The sequence below is a fragment of the Notothenia rossii genome (assembly GCF_949606895.1).
Source record: "Notothenia rossii genome assembly, chromosome: 2".
Classification (NCBI taxonomy): Eukaryota; Metazoa; Chordata; class Actinopteri; order Perciformes; family Nototheniidae; genus Notothenia; species Notothenia rossii.
The window spans coordinates 69,081,559-69,101,413 of NC_136904.1; the positions used below are offsets into that span (position 1 = coordinate 69,081,559).

A 19,855-nucleotide genomic window follows, 5' to 3' on the forward strand; every position below is an offset into this window, starting at 1 on the left:
ACACAATTCTGTCACATCCAGAAAAAGACTGCCTGCTCTCATATAGAGACAAAATATGAAAAAATAACTCTTCTCAATAACTTCTTAAGCCAGAATGTAATTTTCCTTAATGTTGAGGTGGATAATAAATAATATAAATGGGCGAGGCTGAGCAAAAGTTCCCAAAGTGGGTTAAAAAGTGAGAGCAACATTGAAACACCGTTTGTACTGAAGAAGGGGAAGTAGAATGGGCTTTTGTCTTTCACAGTACTTGGCAAACTGCATGGAAAGATGCTACTTCCTGCTTTTTATTCCACTCAGAAAAGTTGCCACGGTAACAACACATGCATGTTCAGTCATTCACTAACATCAACAGACGTGTGTGTTACCTGTTTCCTTTTTATTAGGTAGCTGTGTGCTCACATTTCGAGAAACAGAAGGCACAAAAGTGACGTGCCATTCGAACATATTTTCACATTTGTCCTTTTAATATGACTCCAGTTATAAATAAAGTGTCTGAAGGTTAAGATTCCTTAGTTCACATTTATATAACAACAGACAGAGCTGGTTCCAAGTGCGTAATCATCGTGTGCCATCGTATTTTATACCAACAACTTTAATCCCCAACCCCTCAGTTCTCTCCAGGTTTCACAGGAATGCTCACACACACGCTCACACACATTCACAGGAAACATGGCACACTCCAGCATATTTTCCCCTAACCTAAAACTTTAAACATATCTTTTAAAGTTTAGGCTGTCCGGGTTCTAGACAGCCAAAAGTTCACTCTACTCCACATGGCCTTTTGGTACATTCATGTGCCCTTTCCACTTGCTTTGCTTTCATAGATGAGATTAACAAAGCTGCAGACATAAGCGGTTCAATGGAAGCTGTTGGATGTTATTGGTGTGAGGGAAAGTTTTCCAGCTGCAGCTTCAGTCCACATGTGGAAGGTAGCACATGATATGAGTGCTGAAGCTTTTCTCAAGTTCATTTTTAAAAGACAAATGTCTGTCTTTATTTGTTTTCCGACACAATCATCTTTGTGTGTACAATCCAGGAAATATAAAGCAATCTGGTGTGAGGTAGTTTTGACAAAATAAGAATTTCAATACAAATGTAGTATTCATGGGAATATCAATCAAACGGGTGTTGTTTTTTTCACGTCAAGAATATATTTTATCTGTGGTTGCAAAGGAATGGTAAGGCTATACATTTCAGCTTGTCTGCCACTAGCAACGTTTGCAAATCATGCAAAGAAATTGGATTTTCAGGCAGATTGCACTTTCCCCATTTTGTATTTTTTTACATTTGAACTAAAACTGAAAAAAAACAACATGAACCAGATGTAAACCGCCCTAATTTCATTCAGCATTGAATGTTAAGTGATTGTTTTTTCCCCATCCTGGCCTCCTAAAAATGACGTTCCCATACAAAGAAACCACATCAAATGAGTTTTACCTCGGAAAGTGTTTGTTTTTAACTTATAACAGATCTATTCATAGTCCACAGAAGCCTGCATGGATACAATTATGGTGTGAATAGATAAGTCAAACAAAAACAGGACTTTCGCCCAAGAGACGGCTATTCATGTCCCATATGAAACAAGGTAAATGTTACATTATTTACCCACCTGTAAATACAATGACACAACCATATGTTTTCCTTAACATTACCACGTAGTTTTCGTGCTTGTCCGTTTGATTTTGTATCAATTTACAACATTAACCAAGGGCTTAGTGATTTTATTCGAGATAAATACAATCGCCCCTCGAAACATAATTATGAATGCAGTTTAGTTTTATAAGAACATTATTTTGTAGCATACAGGAATGTTGTTCCAAAGCTTTAAAATGCAAAACAATCATCCAACAAAGCTCTGTATTACAGAGTCAATTTCAGAACACTTTATTTATCTGGGAAATTAGGTTTCGTGAAAGAAAAAATATGCACTAAAAAGATCAAATAAAGTAAAGCTATTTAAACATATGAAGTTAAAGTAACATTTTTGAATAGAAACAATAACAAATAAATAGATATTTATTGATATAAATATAGAAAGTACAAATGTGCACATTGTACTTCACTTACATAACCTGTATATTACAATATTTACAGTTTTGTCCGTATTTGGAAGATTATTTTTGCATTTTTGCACAACTCAAGTGATGGTTATCAAAGAAGTGCGACCGCTCCCTCGTCAAAAATGAAATGCTTACCTCATTTGAGTCATTTGCTTTATTCAAGTGAGAACACAGCCGATTGGTTCAGACAGGTTTGGGGTGATGATAACAGAGTCAGGGCTACAGGTGGATGCTGCTGTGTTACACAACCATCCTCTAGCTGTGCCCGGGCTGTCAGCGCTCCGTAACAAGAGAAATGATCCCCCGTGTGCCGCTCCATGCACGCGCTCCTCGCCTTGTCCCCATTCAGCCAACAGCTGATTGATGTGATGTCCTGCGGTCACAAACATGAACATGCAGCAGAGAGTGTTGTGTTACTGCCGATAGGAAATCACTTTGTCTTCCCTCCCCTCTCACATGCTTCTCCTACTTACCCATGTTTACTCTCGTGTCACCAGTGTTACACTGACTACTAAAGGAAGACGGGTTCAGTTTGACGCCTTGTACCAGCGATGGTTAAGATCACCATATTTCATTCCTGTGCTGTCTGCATTGACAGGCAATGATTTTAATTTCCTACCGAATCTAGTCGATTTTCTTTTTTTTACATGCTAATATAGCTCACTTTAAAGATACTTATAAGTATAAGAATAAAGCTCCCAAAAAACTTCCCAAATATGTATATGTAATTTAATAAAGTTACGAATTACATCATAATACAAAAATTAAGAGTTAAATAACAGTTTAACATTTTACTTCTCAACTATTTGTACAATAAGAAAATAAAAATCTGGCACATGTCAATCCATTGCATACAGTCGCTGCTGCTTATCCCGCTCCATCTGAATTATTCAGAGTCAATTAGAGCTGAGAGGCTGAAGCTGTCTTCGCGGCACAAGTGCATTTTCAATGATTCATTTCTAGAGCTACGCAAGGGGTCTCTTAATTGTTGTTTACTGCTCGCTGCCCGACCACATGTTATTTTTATGCCGTCGTGATTACTCCCGGCAGCGCTCGGAGTGCTTGGGAAATGAAGTCCATTAACGAGTCCTGAGAGCTGTTTTCCTGTCAAGCGCCATTTAACGTTTCCAGGTTCAGAATCTCTGCTGCAGGAGCACGATAAATCTCATCCAATCTTAAGTGTCAGTAGGTGGAATAAGACGCACCGAGAGATGCAGGTGGTGTGTTTTATGGTACCCAGCAGTAATATACATGCGATATTATTTAGAGATTAATTTTTAATAGGATTGCTGCTACGGTTAGAAAAGGGAAATCATACGGAATAAAAACTAAAAAAGAGCATCGGACCGCTGACTAGTGCCACAAACTGCAGGTTGATAGTTTCAGAAAGGCACTTTTTTCTTTTAGTTTGTTTATTTCTGCCAGAGACAGTGAGGTTAAAGGCCTGAAGTTATTGGTAACATTGTTTGACAAGCTGTAAAAACACAGTTGGGAATTTTGCTCCATTCGTCGCCCCATTTTAGAATGAAATGAATTTGAATAAAAAATACACAAATAATTAAAACAATAGAACAGTTACATTGAAAACAAATATTTATATTATCATAAGAAGTTACATATACCATGAAGTTGTATTGATAAGAAAGTGCCTCTCCTCATCACCACAATGTATAATGCAGACTTAATTTGCAGTAAAAATATCGGTAATGTGGTTCACAAACTAATTTTCAATAGGAAAAAACAGCATCTGACAGCTGAGCAGTGTCAGAAAAGGTGCACTTTTCTCTTATAGTTGTTTGTTAGTTTTTGGCAAAAAGACACCGTGAGATGACTAAAGGCCTGAGGTTATTGCTTACAATGTATGACAAGCTGCAAAAGCACATTTGAATTCTTATGACGGACAACTATTTTGACACAAAAAGCCGTCTGGAATCTGAGAGTAGCACACCTCGCGGCAACACCTCATGCCTCAGCAAACCTTTTTTTGAGTATTCCCCCCCATTCATGAAAGTATTAACTGCATGTTTGAATTCCGAAGCGTAGTGTCCCTGCAACACACCAATGTTTGTTTTCTGCTGCTTTTGCACTTTTTTTTCTCCATTGAAACTGGTAAGGCAACACTGGAGCTCATGTTATAATAGAATAAAACATTACGTATATCTTAATACTAATTTACCGCTAATTTCTCTTGTACAGTTCATCTGAATGTTATGGATTAGTGCAATATCTAAACCAGTGGTTTAGGCAAAGTATGTGAACATATTTTCCTGAATGATGTCATGTGGTACAAGGCAAGCTAACAAATGATATTCTACACACTTAATAAAACTGCTTGTTTGGTAATATCCACAAAAAAACACACCATGATCATTTTATTATTTTTTAATAATAATGTGAACAATGTTAAAACAATTATCATTCCCTACAATATCGCAAATCGTGTCGCAATTGCAGTATCTGTATATATGAACTTGTAATTTTCCCACATCACGCAGCCCCAGCGCTAATGATGACTAAGCTGCTCCTCTGTTAAATATGCCATTCACTTTTGGACCGTTTCTGATGACCTGATTAGTAAGATGTTGGAAGTAGAAGTTAGACCTTGGAGAATTCTTGCAGTGACATTTTCTTTGGCTAGACATTGCTATTTTCCATTGAACTCATTCGTTACCAGTAATTAATTTCAACAGCTTTAACGTTGCCGTGACAGCCACGAGAGAAGAGACTATGTGTATTTATATTTAGGATTGCTATAAAATGGGAAAACTTGCACTTTATTGTGGTCCCTGTGTATTTCTAGTGGCTGATTGCAGCTCTTGTTTGTGTTCAGCTCTGTTGACACCTGTCAGAAGTGACAGAGGTGAGTTTCGGCTTCTGCTGGTTAGGATTGAATAGCCAGAGGCTTCCCTGTGTGTTTACACTCTTGCAGTTTTGATTGCATAACACACAAACACGCCAGACAGTATGAAAAGTTTTCTTCTGCAATCGTCTCTGAGGTAAATCTCAGTCTTCAGAACGCCTCTGTTTGCATTTCATCTTCAGGGAAGAGCCTTTTAATAAAACACTGACTTTCACAGCTGACCATGCAAGCTGTTGAGGACAAGATTTTGTGACTGAGATTCAAACTCTTGGGAAGTTTATTCAACTGTGTTTGTTGCCATGCCACACTTAGTACCTAATTAACAATAGTATGACATCACTCACTGTAGAATATAGTTAATTTAGTTTCAAAAGATGGAAATGGGACATTTCAATCAAATTGTTACACACTTACACAGCACTGCACTGCACACACAGTGAAATCCATTGGGCAGCCACTGGGCAGGGATACATGAAGTATTCTGATTCGGAGGATTTGAAATTGATATATGAGCTTCTATCTGGAGTTTCCCATGCATATAAAAACATTTTTTTGTTGCAGCTTTTACAGCCTGACTGGAAGGAATCCTGCCACAACACACCACTGATCTCTCCACCTGTGGTTCAGTGGGATGAAGCATTAAGAAACAACCGCTCTGTGTCCCCCCTTGGCCTGGCATCACCACCATCTTGGCTGGGAAACACATGGTGGTCACTACTGCCTCCACGGAGGTGCACTGACACCCTCACCACTCACCTCTCCTCACCTGTCAAGTCTGCCCGGCAACAACAACCACAGCAATGAGCTCTCACAGCCGATCAGGTAAGATGTGAGAAAAAAAATTGTAGAATTTCACAAGTGGAGCTCTTGTGCTATTCTCTGCATGTGAAGTTACTTCGACATTGAAAAGCCTTCTGCTATTGGAATAGGGAAAGTTAGATTTGGCAATAGGAATTATGAATATGGATTTACGTAGATAGTTTCAGGGATGTAGACTTGTAACCTTTCCCTGGTGTGCTTGACCTTGTCCCATGATGCCCTCTAAAATCTCCTTTTTTCTTAAGGGTGCATTCACACCAGCCTTTTATAGTCCGGTTGAATCGAACCCTGTTGCGTTTAGCCGCTTGGTGCGGTTCATTTGGGTCGGTGTGAACACAGTCCGAGACCTCTGAAGTGAACTAAACAACCGGACTCTGGTCCGCTAAAATAGGTGGTCTCGGAGCGTAGGGCTGTGCGATTATGGCAAAAATCATAATCACGATTATTTGGGTCAATAATTGATATCACGATTATTTTGACGATTATTCATTGACCATTTATTGAACTTTAAAACAAATAATATTTTACCAATAAACAAGATCAACAAATATGTTGGAGCGCACTTCCAAAACCATACTAAACCTATATTAATATGATAAATAAAAATAAATTAGACCAAAATAAATGAAATCAAATATGTTGCAGTGCACTGTCACAACCTACTGGTTCAACATATTCAACATATTCCACTCAGTTAAACGTTGAAGGCTGGCCAACCGTCATGGTCCAGAAGTAACAGAAAATAAATGTTGAACTACAATTTAAGACCAAATAAAAATGTTTTGGCCACCCTGGCAAATGCTGGTAGGGCTGTTCATGTCATCTCTTAAAGGTTTTTTGCAAGAAACACCAGCCTGTTTACATGGTCTAGTTCAGGGGTAGCCAACACGGTGCCCGCGGGCACTTAGTCGCCCGCAGGGGCAACGTGAGTCGCCCGCGGGGCATGTTCTAAAAATAGCTCGCCAAGCAAGTCCATGTATAAAATACACAAAACAAAAAAGGAAATGTAATTAAAAGAATCTACCCTATGCATAAACTAAACCTAAATCATAGCGAACTCTATCTACTTAATATAACTCTATATCTATCTAACACCCCTCCTCCCGCCACCCCCACAATGAATATCGACCAATCACGTTCCTTCTTGATTTGCGGGTCCAGAGTTGCAGTCGGGAAGAAAAGCAATGTGGCACCTCCCTGCTGATTTTCCTTCTGGCAGAATCTACATAACACATCAGCCCCATTGCACAGCCTAGTCGTCCGAGCCTACACAGCACATGAGGGCCAGAGATTTACTCTGTGTGTTGCAACTTGCATATATATTTATTGCACTTGACGCAAACACGCATGGCGTAATTTCCACTGGGTACAGGGGGGACATGTCCCCCGCTCTTTTCGAAATCCTGTTTGTGTCCCCCCACTTTAAAAATATGTGTATTATTATTTTATAACGCAAGCCGTCATCGCCAGGGAGGAGCACACAGCCTCTGTGAGCGAGCGAGACAGAGGGAGAGAGAGAGCGAGCGAGGGAGGGAGGGAGGGAGAGCGAGCGAGCGAGCGAGAGAGCTGGGAGAGCACACCTTTATCTATTTAATATAGATAAATTAAGAAATCATTCCAATGTGTACTATAGGACAGTAAAAAAACAAAAAACAGTTTAAAAAGGGAGTGATTAGTAAAATACGCATCATTAGAAAGAAAGAATGCTAACTAGGTAACATAAGATAAGAATAAACCAGTTTAAATGATTTGTTATTGGTTGTGATCATATTCTAAAGATGATTGGATTATTGAAAAGTATACAGCTCCCTTTCATATGAGTGTTGAAAGCTGTATCCACAAATTCACCAGAATGTATGGATACACCAGAGTGCACCAGCATTTCACTTCAATATTTAAAAAAACATCTTCCCGGGGGAGCACGCCCCCGGACCCCCCTAGAGGAGCTGCGGCCCGTCCACCCCCAAATAAAGCAGGTTAAAATAATTAGATTGCAAACATGTTCTTTTAGTAAACACTGAAAACGGGTCCCACAGACCCAAACAGCACACAAAGGTTAAAGGTAAGCATATTAATGTTAAAATGTGCTAAATATATAGACTGCAAAAAAAAAAAAAGAGGAGTAAAAGTAGCCCCCGACTTGTTTTATTTTTTTAAAGTAGCCCTCACCCTAAAAAAGGTTGGTGACCCCTGGTCTAGTTTCAGAGGTGAGCGCAGGCAGGTGACAATATTGCCACCTGTACTGAAGACCCTCTCTGAAGAGGAACTTGTGGCAGTGCTGCCACATATGACACAGGAAAAAAAGAAAAGACTCTGAACCCTTTCTTTACCATTATATAAAAATAGTGTTGCTACAAAAGTATAAATTAGGCTTACTAATAAGAAAACTCAGATCTGAAGCTACACAGGAATCTGCTGCCAAAGTGCAATAAAAGAGACAAAATTAATAGAATCAAACCCATTTATAACAAGAAATGCCTTTAAAATAGGATGCAAGCAACACTAGTTTCTTAACCTAAATTGATAATAGACTATAATCAATTTAAACAGAACATATCTTAATGTTTGCATTCTTATACCATTTTGTACAATAATTATAATGAATAAGTTCAAACAAACAAAAACTTACAGCTGATTAATACGGTATCTAACTTGAGTTTTTATTATATCAAAAACCTGTTGAAATGCTACTGTTGTTTTTACTGTCCCCCAAAAGCGCTTCGGCAGCCTCCAGGAATGCTTCATTTCACAACTTCGCCGTCTTTGAAAGACTTGTGTTTGGCAAGAACGTGACTGACACGTATAAGATGCTATGGTAGCAGCCTTGCTCTTGTTGTTGGACCGGGTGAAAATGGACTGCTGTGCATTTAGCTGTCCTTTCAGGTCCCTCCCCTTTTGGGAGCGTAGGGCAGAATTAGGAGGGAATTCCGTCTCGCAGCGTTTGTGCACTGTTTTGAAATGCCGCTCCTAAATTGCCCTTCTTCGATAAAGCCACGGTCGCATTGCAGATGAGACAGATTGACTTTGAATTGGAATAGATACAAAAATAATCATCCTCCCACTCGGAGTGAAAATGATGTATTTTGGGCTTTTTTGCTTGTGCCATAATTGCGGTCTTGTGTGTGTGCGGACTGTCACTCCTGTTGACACGGACAACGTCAGCGAAATGGTGCCCACTGCCCAGCAGCCACGCCCCGACACATGGGGTGACGCCGGCCAATCACAAAGCTTTGATGCGTTCAAGTGCATTATTCTGGCACAGGAAGATTATGTTACGGGACATTAACGATAAAACTGAATATTGTTGTTCTATTTTTAGACACATCTCGCGATCGACTGGGAATCTCCCCGCGACCCTTCTTTTTAACGAGTTGCTGCTCTTGTTCTGACATATTCGCTCGCGCTGAACACTCACAACACATGTCACTCCCACGTGGCCGAGTGGGCTTTTAGGGAGGGGTGAAAGCACACCCAGCAAAAGTAATCGTATTTGATCAATTATGCTGTTTTCATAATCGTCGCAAGCCATAATCGTAATCGCGATTAAAATATGATTAATTGCACAGCCCTATCGGAGTGCTTGCTTGTGAACTCTGGAGCGGTTCATTGCTGGTGTGAACGCAGTCCGCACCAAAACATAGGAAGCATAATATTTACGTGTCACAAGAACGCGGATGTCTTCAAAAATCTTTAGCAAAAGATTCTTTGAAGACATCCGCGGTTGTTTAGTTAAAGAGTGAAGCAGAATGAATTGTTGGACAGTGTCGTGTAAAGTAAAAATGCTCCGTCAGCTACATAAAAGTAAGAACACCTGTCGTCGGTGAAACGCCCCTCCCTACTGCAGAATGTCTCATTATATGTATTATAATTTTTATTTAGACGGACGTTGTCCGATGATATAATCATATGCGCGGGCCACTAGTGTCTGTTGATCTCCAGATTAACAGCAGCATGAAAATAACCTGCCGAAAGTGCCGATGCTCCATGGCGGAGGCTCCGGTACAAATTGCCGGGACTTGCGTTTTTACCCCTTTAATGTCGGACCAATGGTTGAACAGCATTTCCGTGCACATGACTTGTTTTTAAAGTTTATAGTCCATTTGAGTTTTACCCTTGTGAACGCAAACCGAACCTTCTGAAAAATGAAACAATGTAACAAACTGTAGTCTGGTGCGCACCAGAGAGCGGACTATCAGGTGTGAATGCACCCTAAATCACATCCTTGGTTCTTCCTCTTCCTAAACTGCAGACCAAAAGTGGACAAAAGTCCAATTGTGTCCTTCCTTTACCCATCATGCTTTGGCTGTCCTGGTCGAATCCATCGCAATGACGTCACATCCATTGATTAATTGTTGTGGTGCTGTTTGTCCTGTGTGTCACAATGTGGGTTGTTGGCATCACCGTCTTTTCTTTGGAGCTGTGAGCAGAGACACGGTGATGTCCCAGCCAAAATGCTTTGCGTCAGAATGGATGTTTCAGGACTGTTTTTTTCTTCAATACATTATGTAAGCGGAACATTGAAGCGGGACAGTATTTCCTTTTTTTTATTTTCCACTTACTCAAATCATTTCCAAGCTTTGGGATATTTTTTAAATAACGTGCAGCGTAGGACTATAACTTTACTGTCATCAAATCTGAGGTATGCAATTTTAATTTCCTTGGTATTTTATAGGAAGTCATCTGACTTCTGTGACCAAGAATCCACTTATGAAGCGCTTTAAAAAATGAACTGAATCCACAACGTGATAATAGCATTTGGACTCTTTCAATAAGGGAGGGAGCCTTTTTATACTCATTCAACATATGTCAGTTGATGGATAAATATAATCCCACTCTTTGAAAACCGATTTCTTATGATAAATAATAAAGCCAAACTTTCCATTTCCCAACTGAATCACCAAAATAGGTGAAGCTTAGTTCTGTTGACATGTTGTCCTAACCCAAAACATTCCGACTGCCAGACTTTTCCCCACCTCGAGGAGCTCTGAAATTAAGAATGAAGCTTTCACTCCTCAATTTCAACTCCTGTTGGCAGTTAATTTTCCCCTTGTCGCCCTCCTGTCTGTGCAGTATTGCTAAGCCCTTTTCCATATATGACAGATCATCATTTCCCATTCTCCAAACCACCATTTTGGAGCACTAAAGGGGCCTTTTTGTCCGTCTTATACTTGGGTGGCAAAGGCTGGCATGTTGACATGCTACTTGGCATTTTGGAGCCCAGTTTATGGCCTTGGAGCCCGAGCTAGAACACACACACAGACAAACTCTCTCATCCCAACAAGACCCTCCCCTCGGCTCTGCAGAGGCAGTAATCGGTGGCAGGTCCTGGCTGAGGAGGGGGGATCTTGCGTCAATAAATCGTCATGCAGAGCGACTCCCCTGCCTGGAACACAAACAGAGAGAGGGGCCGTCTGCTGCCGGAGGCCTCTATAGCTTGTTAAACCCATCTGAGGCCTGTACAGTCGGACCAGAGAAAGCTCATGCTGGGTTTAGAAGGGTTGGCATAGTCTTAGTTCGTATTTTACTCCTTGGAGCTATCCCAACCTCCATCCTTACTTATAGAGTGGTGCACAATTGCATATATTCGTAGAATGTCCCGGAAGTTAGCATCGCAAAGCTTCTTTGACAAAAAATAATGGGATTTCTCTATTGGATTACAGAATATCTCAGAAAAACTGTTTTGTGAGAAACAAACAATTCTGATACTTACAAATTGTTGTGCTCTTATTACACCATTGTATAATCTTTGGAGTCTAAATGCAACGCCAGAAGTAAATAGCTAAAGTAATGCTACAAACTACACTACATCACAGTCACATTACTTAATTTCTCCACTGCTAAGCTTAAAGCACCTATGGTTTTTTTTGATGATGTTAAGTAGTCTCATTTAGTAACTTGTTGCAACCAGCGTTTTTGGGACACATGGAAGCTTCTAACATTCGTTAGTGGTGTATTTACTGGACGCGGACGTATTTTATATCGTAGAACACAACGTGAAAATCTCTTAAACTTGTGTAAACCACAGACATTAATTCTGGCATCTGATCAAAAACGCATTCAAATAATTGTTGACTTTCAGACAAGGGAATCAGAAGTGGATGTAGATTGAGTTAGATTGCTGAATATCCCTTTGGATAATTCTGCTATCACCGTTTGTTTACTTCCATTTCCATGTGTGTTTTCATCCAAACAGAAAGAGCAGAGCCAAGCAAGGGTGAGGACTGTGCACAAAATAAAACGCATTACTTTAACTTGCAGGTTTTGAGATTAGGGGCTTGGTATGTGTGGAGCAGGGGAGCAGTTGTGTCTCTCCGTCAGTTGCAGTGTTGAGGTACAGGGTGGGGGCCGCCGGCACTTCTCCAAGGGGTTGGTTTTTAAAATAAACACAAGAATTGCACCTCCTCACTTTTCAGAGACTTATTCAGACCGCTCAGCCACGGCAGATGGTAGTGAATTATTCATGTCAAGTTTTTTGGGAGGAACGCGGCCATGTGTAGATTTTATCCCAGAGATTATTCAGTATTGCAAAAGAGGGGGAAGAAAGATTGAGAGGGCTGACGGCACAATGAGAGCTTTACAAAAGATGGTGGATTGTAAACAGCTAATGCCAGATAAGACTGGTGTTATTTTTATTCTCCATTGTGATCAATGGAGGGCTGCTACATAATAAAGCAAGATTAAAGTTTGTTCTTTTACAGCTGTGACAGTCACGATATGAGTTTCCTTGTCAATTGTGCAGACATGTTGCATCTAGTTATAAGAGTGTTTAGGACAGGGTTGTCCAAACTTCTTTCACTGAGGGCCACAAACATACGAAGGTCTGGGTCGCCAGCTAGAGGTGAGGTATATTGCCTCATAAGTTAGAAGTTAGCAAAATCAATTAAATGTAGGTAAATGATGCTTAATAATTGAATATGCTTTGAGAAAACAAGCAGCCTATCAGGTTTTGATTTCATTTGTTTACTAAAGCACAAATTGCTTTTAATAAGGGGAAATAGTAAGGGTATATTTCAAACTTGTTATGCAAATAAGTTATTGGGCTTTTTTTTATCAACTAAGATTTGTTAGAACATTGTTTCAACATTAATTGACAGAATCTATTTGAAAAGTGACCTTATTAAAGGTGGGGTAGGTAAGTTTGAGAAACTGACTCGAGATACACTTTTTTTTATATTCCATGGAATGCTCTTAACATCCCGATAGCAATGAGTATCTTAAATGCTTTGACAAAATCCATAAAAAAAATTCAACTGTGGAAGCCGTAGTACTGTAAAAAGCACGACCAATCATTTAAGCCAGCCCGGCTAAAATAACTGGATGGCCTACCTGCCTGTCAGCCTTCCATCTGTGCACAAACTTATCTCATGCCCTCATTGGTCATGTGGGCGTTCGTGTGTGTTGGAGGAGGGGCTGTAAGGAAGTGGCATATTTTTTCCGGTTGTATTTTCAAATTCCAGCGCACTTGAGCTGGTTTCTCCAAAATGACCTACCTCACCTTTAACAGGTGAATAATACTGTTTAATATATGTTTTGATATATATATTTAAGAAGTACAATATACTGTAAGAAAAGCATATTTTTTAATTTGCTAAGGGCCTGTTGGAGCCTGAGCCGTAGTTTGGACACCCCTGATTTAGGGTAATGAAACAGTGCTTAACTAGAAATGATAGCTGAGCGATATGAAGAAAATCAAATGTCACAATATATTTGATCAGAGTTGACCATTAGAGGCCCTATTATGCTTTTTGGTGTTTTCCCTTTCCTGTAGTGTGTTATGTCGTTTTTTTTTGCATGTAAATGGTCTGCAAAGGCTACAATCCAAAAGTTCCCTTCCCTGTAACACCTCCATCGGACTAATTTTTTCACTTCCGTAACATAGTGACAATACATTATACAATACATCAACACATTGTACTTGATATGCTAAGAGGCAGGACATCTTTTAAGGAAAATAATAGTACAGCTAGAACACTCTGATTAATTCAGAAATGTACACCACTTCCTGAATTGCAGACTATTAATCCAGGAAAAGACAAAAGTTAAGGTTTCACCAAATGCAAAATCCAAGACGAATTCTACTCCCATATTGGCATTTTATCGATATACTGGGCAGCCAAACTAGAAATGCAGGTTTGTGATTTTTAAGCTTTTCAAGTGGCAGTGTTTTCATGTCAATTATGTAGTAAATGTGTTGGACTTTTGCAATTTCTGGACAGATTTTAGGCCTATTAGTTCGACACAAGATCAAGTAGAGCGATGACACGTGTGTGGAATTGCCACATTCAGGTCTAATCATTAGGTTGAGATGTAATTAAATTCAGCGACTTCAAATTTGAGTCTCCTGAGATAGGAGCAATTTTTTTATTCCCTCACTTGCCCTTCCTTCTCTTCTGTCACTTTCAGATTTCTTTCTCTCTCTTGAGTTTGAATCAGTCCCTATAATAAGGACTCTCTGTGGGAGCTATCAAAAGCCTGCAGTGCTGGATTAGAAGAGTGTCTGGGCCAGGCGACTGGAAAGCCAAGCATAATCTTCAAAAAGGGAGATTAACCCCTGCTGGCCCTCGCTGATGATTCCCCATTTACAGGGGCCATCGTCACAGGGAAAATACTCTGGGTGTTAATTGATATGTTTTAGTCTCAACGTTTCGAAAGTTGTCTAAAGATTGAATGAAGTCACCCAAAGTTGAGCTTACTCAGAGGAAGTTGTTGAAGAAGTTTTCATGGAGAGTGATGCGTTTTTAAGCTCATAACCACACTCACTGCTATCTAGTGATTGTCCAAAGAGCCACAGGGACACAATAGTGCTTCCCTCCTATCCGCGTTTGATGCATTCGAGCTCCGCAGACATTTTATTGTTCTCATTTATCCTTGGCTCTGCGAACATTTTCCTCAATGGAAAGACGGATGGGAATGAGAGTTGAAGCAGACGAAACAGAAGCCTCTTTTTTAAACTTTTTTTTAAAGAGAACAATGGAAGCTGCTGTGGAGAAATGAGATTACTGCCTCATTATTGTCTTTCCCTCCTCTGCTTTTTTCTCTCCAGAATATTCCATTCAAGTAATCTCATTGCCAGATGAAACAAGTGTGCAATTTAGCCCTCCGAAGAATTTATTAAGCATTCAAAGCTTTTGCCACTGCCGGAAGAGAAAGCTCGGAAATTAAATTATAGTTTTATGCTCAAACTGCTCTGCCCCGTTCTTTCAAATAAACAAAGAACTTATTTTTTCTTCTTTCAATATCATTTATTTAACGATTATATGGTTGATTTGGTGGCAAAATTAGGCAACATGGCATCTTAATTTCTTGGACGTATTACGTACCTTTTGTGTCTTTCCTCAATTCTCTCATTGGCATGTCTGTAAAATGAGTTGCCTTGAAGATTTAACACATGTGCTGCTGCTTTGCATGAAAAACATATAATTAAATAATTAGATCTGGATTTAATAACAAAAGCAGAAGAATGAAAAAACTGAGTCCTGAGAAAAGCATTCAGTGCATAGTTGTGTTTACAGCAGATTCATCTATAGGCTCCTGACGCCACTAAACATCACCCAGAATATCCCAGATGTCCACGCCGTAAGAGATATGGAGATTAAGAACATGCAAGACCTTGAAGATTAACCCATAAGGATCCACATCTGCTACTAAGCTTACAGTACAAAAGATCACGTTCACTCTTGCATTGTCTATTAGTCCTCCGTGCAGCAAAAACAACGGCGGTAAAATAATACGGAGAATCCCCTCACTGCTGCTCTACCCATCTGGCAGAGAGGTGCAATCCGCTCTACAGGTTCATCGGGGGACAGCCAAGAAGAGCAAGGCGGGTCAGGTGGGTCTCTTTGGATGTAATCCTCCTGCTTCTATGGACAAAACAAAATCAAAAGTTCCCAGCAGTTACACAATCCCTGTTAGGAAAGGCTCAGTGCACCTTGGGTCTCCCAGGGGCAAAATTAACTTTTCCAGGCACTAATCCGGAGATAAGCCCTGAAACAGAGGCCTTCAAACTGCGCTGTGTTGCCGCACTGTACTCAAAACGCATGAAATGCCCCATGGAGCTGTTGTGTTTGCTACAGTTGGAACTCCCTGCAGATCGGTACCGACGAGACTAAAGTTCTGATTTTAAGATTCCTGTCATGCTCTTAATGAAAGTTGATTCAAAACATAACATTTAGCGTCTTCCAGCTGTAATATTCTAAGAAGCAGTTGCATGCCTTTCATGCTGACTGAATGACATAGGTTAATAATCAATGACATCACTAACAACACCCTCCTCGAGACCTATATATGACAATACACAGCCTGGCCTAAGAAAACATCTTGAACACTTCTTCTGGTTGGGTTTGGCTGACATTTCATGAACAAGCGTTTCAGAATGGAATAGTAATTAATCAATGTCCCTGAAGGTTAAATGAAATCTAACTGACTAATCAACAGTGAGAATTAAAGGAGGAATACATGGAGATTAAACAGAGAGGAAAGAAATCAAGAAAGGGAACTATCATTTATTTTTGTTATGCACCATAATTCTCTTGATTGTAGTACATTCTGTGGAATTACAAATGTAGACTCTAAGAAATGTGACAACAACAACAACAACAACAACAACAGATTACCTAAAATCAGATGCTGTTGAAAGCACGGCCAGTGATCCAGCCAATGAGAATATAATTTATTTTAAATATTTGTTTACAAGACAATGTTTAAAATTTAAATGGCTGATAAAAAAAGTACTTTACCTTAACAGCAAAAGTCCATGTGGAAAGTAGTTAGCATACAAGCTTTTAGGAGGATGTATTTTGCATTCTTAAAAGTTGTACTTTTTATTTTGATTCATAAAGCATTTTCTCCCTTCCGATTCCCAATTCATCGTGGAAAAAAAGTGTCTCACAGGTTGAGTGATTGATTGAAAAGTTTTAATTTTGTGGGTAAAGTTTTTGACATAGTCTCGTTTAAAAATACTAATTTCTCATATTTCCTATCACCATAAGCGGGAGTGTATGTACACAGCACCAGCAGGCAGCAGTAGGGTGCTGTGGATTGGCTCTATACTAATGACCCTGCTATACAATGAATGCCAAGTTAATGCATGGCACACTGAAAAGATCATAATTGGACATACTCTCAATCTGACCTCAACCAACCATCTATTTGTTGCCTTGGATAAGCAATGCTGCAAACCATTGCAATCCAATGGGGGCAGTAAATCACATAGACCTGTCCTCTACTATCCACCTTGCAATCGTGGACACCGACTTTGAAAGATTAAACACAAGGTCTCCAAAGGACTGTTGCAATTCTGGAGCAAGACACTCGTTGTTTCGTATGCCTGAGGTAGAGCAAGAGGATTTCAGAGCAGGAGTTTTCTGGCTTTATATCTCTGATTCAGCTGGGGAAATCAGGGTTGTTATAGTGAACGTATTATGTTCCCCTCTCAGAGCCTTCTACTCAGAGAGGCTTTTGAACTCCTACTGCTCCACTGGAGCTGCTCAGCTGCCAACGGTACACTCCTGTGGTGGTACTTGGCAGTTTGCATGTGCGAATGTGTGTAATTTGAAGGCCTTTAAAAAAAGAAAGGAAAAAAAGCATGCCTGCTTAGTAAACATCCCCTAAATAAAAAGCTGTTAAGATCCCCTCTCAGTGGCTTTCTACATTTTTTTATAGCATTAAAAAACAGCAGTTGTTCCTCCCTAATTTTAAGGAAAATCCAAGTTTAGATGATAACCTCCAATTTTATTTTCCTGTCTGAAAGTTAAACCACTCTTTTTCTTTTATTTATTTTTTTACATTTCTCTCTTTTATGTTTTAAATGTTATTGATAAAGGTCTACAATTTGGCTGAAGGTATTCTAAGCTACATACCTGTTACATAATGGCAATGTTTTGGCTAAACATGCTTGCTATTTTGGATGTGAAGTGAAAGATGACTTGAGAAAAATGTCAAGTTTATGTATCAGGTATATTTAGCCTCATAGAGTGAACAACAAGGAAAGCAAATCCTTAGGCACATATAGACATAGGCATTACACTCAGCTATAGCATTTCATATATTTTCTGAAGAGCCTCTTCAAAGGGAGTGGGGGGAACACAGGGGGATAAAAGCTCCAATGGAGTTTAGCTCTGTACTTTACAGAGAAGGAGAAAAACCCTTCTGCTCTCCGGACACAGTGGTTTCTTGAAATTAGAATTAAGCCAATTTGGTTGGCTAAAAAACCCCAAAAAACATAATGGACATTTTGTCAGCAGTAGCTAATCAAACTTATTTTTCAGAGATTTGCCAGACAACAGAATGAAAGAGATTGCTGTTTTTGGTGTACCAGACACGAAAGCGTTTGAAATTATCTCAGTTTCAGCATGAAAAAGTTCAAAGTGAAAGTTTTTATCATGTGACAGTATTTGACAGAATTGGGGACACGTATAGTTGAGGATAAGGTAGAGGCTGGACTATTGCATGCAAGGTTATTGTAAGTTATTAATAACTTACTGAGAAAGTTTGTTCTTTTTCGATCCACCTGCACAATCCTGTGATATTTTCTAGCCTGCATGTTACGAATCAATGCAGTCTTGATATGGGGCGGGAAAAACACAACCTTTAATATTTGTTTCCTCCTTTGGATAGAAGGTGAGTTTTTTGAAAATGGTTTTGTGGATGCATATCTATGTCTGTTTCGCCTCGTCATTGTCTCGTCTTAAAAAAGCATATTTCAGCGTTGTTTTTGTGAATGGAATGAACTCTATTCAGGGTAGTATTATTGTTGAAAGGTTCCAGTTTTCATTGAGTAAGTTGGCTCTCTTCTTTGTGGCTTGCAAATTGTTGTAAAACCAAAGTCCAGCATGGGTACATTTTTTCCGCAATCTTCTCCAAATCAAATTCTGACCCAACTTGACCTGTTGATATGAGTCCTGTGAATTGACCCGTGATTAAACACACTGGTTATGTTTAATGTGCTATATTTTTACATTTGTTTTAACTGGTTTCTTCATTTTTTTTATCCAAAATGCAGCCGAGAAAAAGTATGTTTTACTGGCTATATACCCAATGCCGGGATGAAGGAATATTCAAGTCAATCAGTAGGAGGCTCCCACAATAAAAAATACATATATTGGCAGCTGACTATGTGTATTCACTTTGTCCTAAACGGCTTGTTGGAGCTCCTGCCCCTCCCTATGAGCCCACTGTGCTCTGATGTGTGTTTATGTGTTACAATGGCGTTTGTTAGCAACTAGAAAATGACACCAGTAATGACAAGCGGATGAGAATGCTGCGTTGGATCTGGGTGCCGTGTTGGCGGGACGTTGCGGGGCTTGCAACACCGAGGAACTTAGCCTGAGCGCGCACACACTGTGTGTGTGTGTGTGTGTGTGTGTGTGTGTGTGTGTGTGTGTGTGTGTGTGTGTGTGTGTGTGTGTGTGTGTGTGTGTGTGTGTGTGTGTGTGTGTGTGTGTGTGTGTGTGTGTGTGTGTGTGTGTGTGTGTGTGTGTGTGTGTGTGTGTGTGTGTGTGTGTGTGTGTGTGTGTGTGTGTGTGTGTGTGTGGAGAGAGATCCGCAGATTGGTCCATTTGGTCGGCGTCACTATGACCAGGAAGAAGGCGTTCTGGGGAAGCATAGACAGGTCTTTTCTGTGTTGGAGTTTTACTCGCTACAGGGTGTACTTTGAGGGTTTGTGATTCTGCAGACCATTTACATGCAGAAAAAGCTAAATAACACACAAGGGGACGGGTAATAACCGGAAAAGTATGACATGGGACCTTTAACTTAAATTATACCCAGCCGTAAGTGTATACAAAGGTATATATTCTTTGTGTTACACAACTTTTTTCAGGTTCTCGGTGCGTGACTCTGCATTGACAGCCTTAGGGTCTCTTCAGAGAAGTATGCTTTGGACTATGAACTAGAGCTGTCAGCCGATTAAAAATATTTAATCGTGAATAATCGCATGAGTTCCATAGTTAATCGCAAATTAATCGCACATTTTGTATCTGTTCTAAATGTACCGTCAACATATGACTGGACAAATATGCTTTATGCAAATGTTTGTTTATTATCATTGGAATAATGACAAATATTCTCCTGAATATTTTCAATACAACAATCTGGAACCTCTCTCTCTCTTACA

General features: G+C 39.8%; 1 protein-coding gene across 4 annotated transcripts in view; it reads left to right on the forward strand.

Annotated features, from left to right (window-relative positions):
• Nucleotides 1-19,855, forward strand: part of LOC307028427 (histone deacetylase 4-like) — a 176,910-nt gene that overhangs the window by 15,188 nt on the left and 141,867 nt on the right. For all 4 annotated transcript variants that reach the window (XM_079663429.1, XM_079663430.1, XM_079663431.1 and 1 more), the window contains exon 2: nucleotides 5,485-5,745. In XM_079663429.1, coding sequence (XP_079519555.1) covers nucleotides 5,724-5,745 — 22 coding nt within the window. In that variant the 5' untranslated portion in view covers nucleotides 5,485-5,723. The remainder of the gene's footprint in view (nucleotides 1-5,484; nucleotides 5,746-19,855) is intronic.